Source organism: Poecile atricapillus, chromosome 25 (genome assembly GCF_030490865.1).
Source record: "Poecile atricapillus isolate bPoeAtr1 chromosome 25, bPoeAtr1.hap1, whole genome shotgun sequence".
Taxonomy (NCBI): Eukaryota; Metazoa; Chordata; class Aves; order Passeriformes; family Paridae; genus Poecile; species Poecile atricapillus.
In genome coordinates, this window is record NC_081273.1 from 478,611 (window position 1) to 486,359 (window position 7,749).

The 7,749-nt window shown below is 47.0% G+C and overlaps 1 protein-coding gene across 1 annotated transcript; it reads right to left on the reverse strand.

Annotated features, from left to right (window-relative positions):
* Positions 1–3,813: 3,813 nt before the first annotated feature.
* Positions 3,814–7,295, reverse strand: LOC131588300 (transmembrane protein 45B-like). The gene is made up of 6 exons (XM_058857062.1): positions 7,184–7,295; positions 6,252–6,450; positions 5,774–5,986; positions 4,952–5,136; positions 4,189–4,334; positions 3,814–3,943 (listed from the first exon to the last, which is right to left on the reverse strand). The coding sequence occupies exons 2-6, from the start codon at positions 6,439–6,441 to the stop codon at positions 3,814–3,816; spliced, it is 864 nt and encodes a 287-aa protein (XP_058713045.1). The 5' UTR covers positions 6,442–6,450; positions 7,184–7,295.
* Positions 7,296–7,749: the final 454 nt, after the last annotated feature.

Here is a 7,749-nt window from a genome sequence, read left to right on the forward strand (position 1 = left end):
TTATACACATGCATTCAGCAAATGGTTTGCTGGTCTGAAGTTTCACCAAGTACAGTGGAAATACATTAGCAATTGAGAGTGGGTTTATCACCCCTGTTACACTGTGTAACTCTTGCTGGAACCCAGAAAATCCTTGAAGCAGGAGCAGTCTCCTCTCCACCAAACACTTCATGATCACCACCCAGGCAATCCCAGAACCTCCAGCCTCCCAAGAAAATTACTCCAGCCAGAGCTGGAAAACTTCCCCCTCTTTGGCAGCACTTTTCCAGTTCTGTTCCCTTCTCTGGACAATCTCCAGCACTACCGTGTCCCTCCTTGTAGTGAGGGACCCAAACCTGAACACACAATTCGAGGTGCAGCCTCACCACAACCTTGGGTGAGATCCAGGTTGTGCATCCTCCCGGGAAAATAGCCATGTACTGCTGACTGTTGCTTCTTTCACTTGAGTTAATAGGCAAGAAATGCATTAAGATTTACAAAAAACCCAAAAAAAAGTAATGAAAATTTATTAGTTCTGGAAAAGATGAGTGACCTAGAAAATCCAATTCTCCTCTGAACAGCAATTGCATTACATTTGGAAGCTAAGTTTAATAATTAAGCTGAAAAAATGTATTTTAGTGGTGCTTAAAAAGTGCTAATTTCAGCTCCTCTTCAAATTATGAATCTCCAGCAAATCTCTCATCAATAACAATAAAAGGCTTTGTAGACAGATCTGAGTATCGAGGGTTTGTAAAGCAGCACTTTTCCATATGGTCTCAAGAAGTCTCTCTTGCTGAAGCAAGAGGAAACCCAAAATTACACCCAGCCATCCTCCAAAGGTTTCTATGCCCAGTTCCTCCAAGGTAAAAGCCTATTTCTGACATTTACCAGCAGCAGAGGATTTGTGGAAATGGGAAAACTTACCATGACATTCTCCCAGCCCTTGCTGTGAAACACCTTGTGAATTCAATCTGGTAGAGCAAAGGTCCCTGTTCCTTCTGAACACTTCAGCACGTGTGTTCTGGATATCTCAATCAATTCTCCAAATTTAATTGTGCAGCAGAAAATATTTGTCATCAAAACCACCAGTCTTAGTGTTTCTATGTGCCAATAGGCAAGAAAAAAGGGTAAAATGCAGGTAAGAATTACCTTAGATACTGGCTTATGTAGCATCATTTAAAGCTTAACAATGTGTGCAGTGACAAAGAGATAGAGCATTGCTTTTTGGCCAAGGTATTTTCAGGGAATCACAGCCCACGGAAAAGGAAAATCATCCACATCTCTCCATCTCCCTGGGGACCAGCAGTGCAGACAGACCACAGGAGCTACACAAGGAATTTAATGTTCTGTCAGAAAATAACAGGACCAGCATCTGTCAGGTCTATGTATGATAAATAACGAGGTCCCCAGTAAGTAAACTCACACATCCTAATCCACCTTGGAGAGGCAGGGACTGCAATGGAACACATGTCCAGCTCCCACCTATTTCAGGGTTGTCTGTGTCCACAGCACATGACCAGCAATGGTTTTAGGTGGACAATGGGGACATTACTGATCACTTGCATCTTTTCTAGTCATGGAATCCCAGAATGGTTTGGGTTGAAAGGAATGTTAAAGATCGTCTCATTCCAACCCCCTGCCATGGGCTGACTCTCTACTCAATGAGTTTTATTCCACTCAGGCTTCACTGAGAGAGATGTTAGAGAAAATCTCAATCCCACACCCAGGCTAGCTGGGAGCTGTTCAACAAACAGCCACAGCCTCAACAACCTCATATCTTCTTCCTATTCTATTGATATGACAAACATTAATCATATCTCAAATATGGGGCAGCTCTAGCACCTAAAATGGTAACAGGTAATTTTGGTGCCCCGTTCAAGGAAACCCTCTCAGTCTTGGAGTGTGATCCCAACAGAACTTGTCAAAACATACAGCAGCATGATTACTATTTGCTCTTACATTTATTCAAAGAAAGAAGAAACATCACCAACAAAATGAACATTTTATGTCACAAAATCCTCAGTAAGAGATTCAGCACTGCAAAGATAACATTTGGGCAGAAAAAAACCCCAGGAAAAAAGTAGCATCAGTTGATCAAAGGGGAAAGAGATTGTTTTTCCCCTTCTTTTCTAGCCAAGCTCAGTACACAAGGTTGTAACCTCTGCACTGGGCTTTCCATTAGAGGCAGTCAGTCTATAACAACTTGACACAATGACCCCACTTCTAGTCCCAGGAGGATTATTAACAATGGGAGCACATCACCTTCATGGAGCACATTACAAGCTCTCACTCCAGTACTGGGGATCCACATCAGCCTGATTTGAAGGCAACCAGATCCTGGAGAAACCATAGCTCAGGAGGGCTGTCTGCTTCAGAATCCAAATTAACCATCCTCTGTGTGTAGGTGCCAAATATGGGAGCCCAAAATACTGCATTTACTTGGTTTTCTCTGCTCCTCAAGGCTTTTTTTCTGGACATAAAGCATTGGTCCTCTTTCAGGCCTGCTCCAAAAGAAGAAAATATAAGAATAAAATACAAAAATAAAAATAAAATGCAAAATAAGAAACTAAATAGACAGTACTCACTCTTCCAGAGAGCTCCCATGGGGCTGGGAATTGCAACAGGTTTGAGCGAAGGGGGAATTTTTCCTTTGTCCCAGCCTGTGCAGCACAGCAGGGATGTGTTCAGACTAAAATGGCTCTTGCATTTCTTAGGGGAATACAGTAAAGGTGTTGGAAGACAATAAAATCAATGCTGTTTGTGCTCCCCTGTTCACCCAGCCCAGCCCTCAGCCAAGGGCATGGCAAAAACATTTTAGATGCTGATGATTAACTTTTGGACAATGATTAGTGATGCTCTTTCAATAAGCTTCCTAATCCTTTCTTTTAAATTTGGTTTTGCTCCCAATCTCCCCACAGGAAGAATCTCTCCCCACACTGTTCTTCTGCAAACAAGAGGAGATCCCAAAAGCAAGGTGATGCCCCTAACTGGAAGGTTTTGTTTGGAAGTGACCAAGGTGGAATAAAGGTCTTGGAGGAAAGCTGAGATCACTGCAGGGCTCTCAGAGACTTACCAAGACCATCCATCCACCCACCCCAGCCAGCTGAAACCATCATTTTGCTTCAAGGGTCTCTCTTTCAGCTGAGCACCCTGCCCAGCAAGCATCCTATCTCCCAGGAACACCAAACCTCTGGCTCGTGTGCCTAACTCAGCTTCTGATGATAAACAAGCAGGAGTAGCCACCTTTCCATCCACTGGTCACACACCCTTCCCTGTGCAGATTTGTCCACATTAACACATATGCAGTCCTACCCCTCAGATATTTCATCCACTGTCCAAAGCCTTTTGAAGCCAACATTGCCTTAGCCTGCAGCATGGTGTTCAAGAGATCCATGGAGGAAATGTATTAAAGCACTTTATTGGTGATCACAGATACTCTGTACATTCAGCTTTGCACAAAACCCTCTCCATTAACACCAGAGTGAGTGACAGCCACCAGGAGCTTTGAATGCTGGCTTGGCTCCCTTCTGAGAAAGCAGAAGGGAAAATGTTAAAAAAAATTAGTCAGATTTTCCACACCAGTCGGACTCCAACAGCAAAACAGTCCTGCAGCCTGCAGCTTGAGCTGCAGCTCAGAGGATTAAGAACTTGTGGCTACCAAAGGGATGCAGAAGGAAAGTCTTTGCATTCCTTGCCATGCTCCACCTCAGGGTCCTGCCGCCTACTTCTGATGCTCCAGTGTCAAGTGCCGCTGTAGTTTATGAAGACTAATTAAAAACCACATCTCAAGAGCTCTAAACCATCAGGGAAGAGATTTCCATGCCCACCACAACTTCATTTGTCATCTGAGCTGCTCTCTGGCAGCAAGGCAGCACTGGAGATCTTCTTCCCTCTATGGAGGCACAAGCCACAGTCCAACTCCACATCAATGTCCCCAAATTTCAGCTGGCAGGACTCATTGCAGCTGCAGGAGAGACAGTGACAATGGTCAGGGACCTGTGGGTAGTGAGAGCCGCTGGCTCCCCCCACCCTGCTTGGGAAGGCTGTTCTATGGTGGCATGGAGCCCACCCTTTCCAGACAAGCCACGCTCAGATATGCATGGACTCCCACACTCCTTATCCCATGGCACATTGGTGCATGGATTTCCCAGCCCACTATTGGGCTCTTGGCCACCCCAGCCCATGCACAGTGCCAGAACCCCCTCATACCAGCGGGATGCGGCAGCATTGGCGGTCACAACGGCGAGAGCACCCATGGAATGCCAGCAGAAGCACATGGTGAGGAACAAGAGGTTGCTGGAATCACTCTGATCCCAGCCTGGTCCTCCCCATGGAGGGGACAGCACAAACCCAATCTGGTCACAGATGAAAGAGAAGTCAGGCTTTAGTACATCCCTCCTGTTTTCCTCCTGATTTTAGCTCATCTGCTGCAGCTGACTGTGGACAATAACCCCAAATAACACCTGGGGCGCTGCCCTTGGCTTCCCCAACTACTGACACAAGGGTGTTAGGAGGAGATGGATTCTCTGCAGATAATCCTTAGGGCTTGCAGATAAGCCCATCATCCTAGAAAAAGGTGACATACCAAAAAGTGACATTACCAGTCTGTGCATTTCCCCCTAGACCAAAAGCTGGGTGATGAGAGATTTCCACATATTTCCAGTTACTTGGAACAAACAGAGGAAGAAAATGGACCTAATAAAATTAATAGAAATTCACGATTATGGTTTCCTTCCCTGTGGGCTCCAATTTCTATTTTCCATTCCAGATCTGTCCATGCTACTACGTTACAAATGCACTTCTCCACGATGGCAGCTCTGTCATTAAGCCTCATTTCCTCTTCTTATTTACAAAGATATTTGAACAGCCTACAAATTTAACTCCAACAGATGTGCCTAAAGGGGCAGAGAGCCCCACTCCACTCATCTTCCTGAGTGCAAAGACCTGAGGAGAATGCTGGATACCCACTGACCTGCCAAAGCCAAGAGCCCTGGAGGAGGAAGGAGCTGGTCCTGAAGATCTCCAGGATGATATGATCTCGGAGGAACACTTCTAGGAGCGCACAGAGGGCTCCAGCAAAGATAGCCATGGCCAGCAGGGAGTGGAGGTGCTGGTCCAGCTGAGCGTTACTGTAGTCACGGAAACAGAAGAGCAAACCTGCCAAGATCCAGCCTGTCTTAGCAAAGGACACTCTGGCACTTGTTCTTTTGAAAAAATCATTTGAAAACTCACTCTTATGCTCCAGGCCTTGCCATGATCTGCCTTGGGGGGAAGAACCAGAGAGCCACCAGCTGCAGTCACCATATTCCCTCTGCAATGACCAGGCAGCCAAGCACTGGCTCTGCTCCTGAGGAACCCCTGTATCTGTGGAAGTCCCTGTGCCCCTGTACCTGTGGGGAGCCCTGTGTCCCAGCCAGGGCTGCAGGAGGAGCACGGGGATGGGAACCTTGAGCTCAAAAGATGGTGGGGAGTTCTGTATCAGGGTCTGTCCCTCTGTATCCAGCCAAGGTGGGGGGATGACACATTTTTGTTACTCCAGAGTGAGAGAGCTGCTGGCAGCCAGGAGAAGCACAGATCCCGCAAGCATCCCCTGTGGCATCCAGCTATGGCTAGACCCGTATTTAAGAGGAGCAGGGAGGGCCATTTGTCACATGGCCAGTGCCACTGTGCATCCACACCCTCTTCAGGTCTGGCTTTGTGGCTCCCATACTGCCCAGCAGCTGTCACACCCATGAGCACTGCAGCAATTCCTTATTCTGTGTCCCCTCCTCCCCTAGCATCAGGTGCAATTCACCTTCCACAAGCAGAGCCAGGGACAGCGAGAGCCGGTCCAAGCCAGGGGGCAGCTTGAGCGGGGAGTGTGAGACCACATCTGTGATGCCAGAGAGGAGGAAGAAGAGGTAGATGGTGGAGTAGTGCCAGTGGGAGAGGTCAGTCCAGCTGTGCATCTTGGGGCTGTACAGCTGCAGGTGTGGACCAGTGGGGACAAACTGCTCCACCAGTATCCCTGGGCAAAGAGAGAAAAGGTCACTTTTCCTTATACATAGGGAAATGACAAGCCTGAGGGAATGTTCCTTTGCGGGTGTGAAGCAGTAGGGGTGTTTGCCCAGGAAAACGACAGCAAACTTCTCATCCCAGGGCATGCTATAAACACGTCCTCAGGCCCTCCTGTGCCAGATGTTTCCCACTACAAATAGGCCCAGTGTTGTGGGAGAGAGTTGCTGCTGTGCTAGTAGATATTTAGGCAGAGATTCATCATCACCCTCCCTTACCTACTAGAGCAAAGAAAGCTTTGACTGCGCCTTCGAAGACCTCTGTGCGCCCATGGCCCGGCTGGCCCTCGGCGTCACCTTTCCTCCTGAGGTACTTCAGGGGGTACCGCACCGACCACCACAGGCCAAAGGTGAAGAAGAAAGTGCCCCGGAGGGCACTGCCCAGGAAGCTTGTTGGCACTGGACTCATTCTGTGCACCTGCAAGGAAAAACAATGCCTGAGGACCGACCTAAGCATCACCAAGGGACTGTTGGGCTGCTCAGCATCCCAGATCCCAACAGAGCAGGTGCACATGGCTCAGCTGCAAACAGGGAATAGCAGAAATGGGATATCAGCACAGGGAAGCTACCACTGTGTATATGTGTGTATACATGTATTTATGTGGCTGCACATAAAATCATCAGGACTTCATGCCAGAAAACAATACAGTAGTGCCCAAGAAAGCATAACAGCTATTAGAAGAGGAAACACAACAAAGTTTTTACCAATAAAAAGCAACATGACAATTATTTCCTTAGACCATAAACTTGCTTCAAATTAGGCAATTACCAGGGTGTAAATTCAGTGCTAGATTAGGAGCTCCAGCCAGTGAAGGCATTTCTGGGCTGTGCAGGACAAGGCAACCCAGGAACCATTAACATTTGGAAAAAGAGTTTCATGCATATTCCACACAACTTTCATGTGGCACACAAGGGGTGATTTGACACAAGAGATTTCCTCACCATAGGAAGAGCTCAAAGACTGAAGGCATAAAAAAAGCCTTGACTAAGTCAGATGAATATCTGAGTACCAACCAAGAAGGATGACGAGGAGCAAAGGTACAGAAAATTTATATCTTTATATATACAAAGTATTTCAGCCCATACCAAAATTCCTTAGCAAGCACAGAAAGGAATAAATAATGATCTATGTGTTTCCAGCATTGTTTTACCTGGGGATTGTCTTGTTCCCTCCAGAAAGACCTCTCCTTGCTCTGTGTAAGCTTCTACCACCTGAGGAGGATTCACTTTTCTCCTCCTCATGGGTTTTCTGGTCCTTTTCTGCAGCTCAGATGTGCAGAGGAAGGCATTACTCACCCCAAAGCTTCCACACTGACCTGGCCTTGCATCACAAATCACATCCTCACTGTGTTTATAAATACCAAAGCAAATCACAAAGGCTGGATGAACAACTCCAGCATGTTCTCCGAGTCCTCCCACGCTAGAAAGTAATTAGGCTCTGCAAAACAAGGATAGGATGTGGCGTGGCAAGTGCCTGAGGTGAGGGAGAGCTCTGCAAGACATTCCAGATCGGGTTATAGCTGTAGAACTGACATGGGTCAGACTGGCTCAGCTCCGAGTGGCAAACACAGGACTGGAATGTAGAAGCCATTGTCATCCTTTGCATCTCTGGGACACAGGCAATCTGGGAAAGACTCAAATCTGTGCTAAGGTTTCCTTTCAGGATGGAAATTACTAAACAGCCTTTCAAGTAGGTGAGAAATGCCCTATCCAGGAG

Excerpts from the sequence above, each read along its gene's own strand:
- LOC131588300 (XM_058857062.1), bottom strand. The coding sequence starts at position 6,441 with ATGAGTCCAGTGCCAACAAGCTTCCTGGGCAGTGCCCTCCGGGGCACT. Across the intron at positions 4,335-4,951 it reads AGGGCTCTTGGCTTTGGCAG|ATTGGGTTTGTGCTGTCCCC; the intron begins GTCAGTGGGTAT and ends ATCTGTGACCAG. Across the intron at positions 3,944-4,188 it reads AATGCTGCCGCATCCCGCTG|CTGCAATGAGTCCTGCCAGC; the intron begins GTATGAGGGGGT and ends TCTCTCCTGCAG.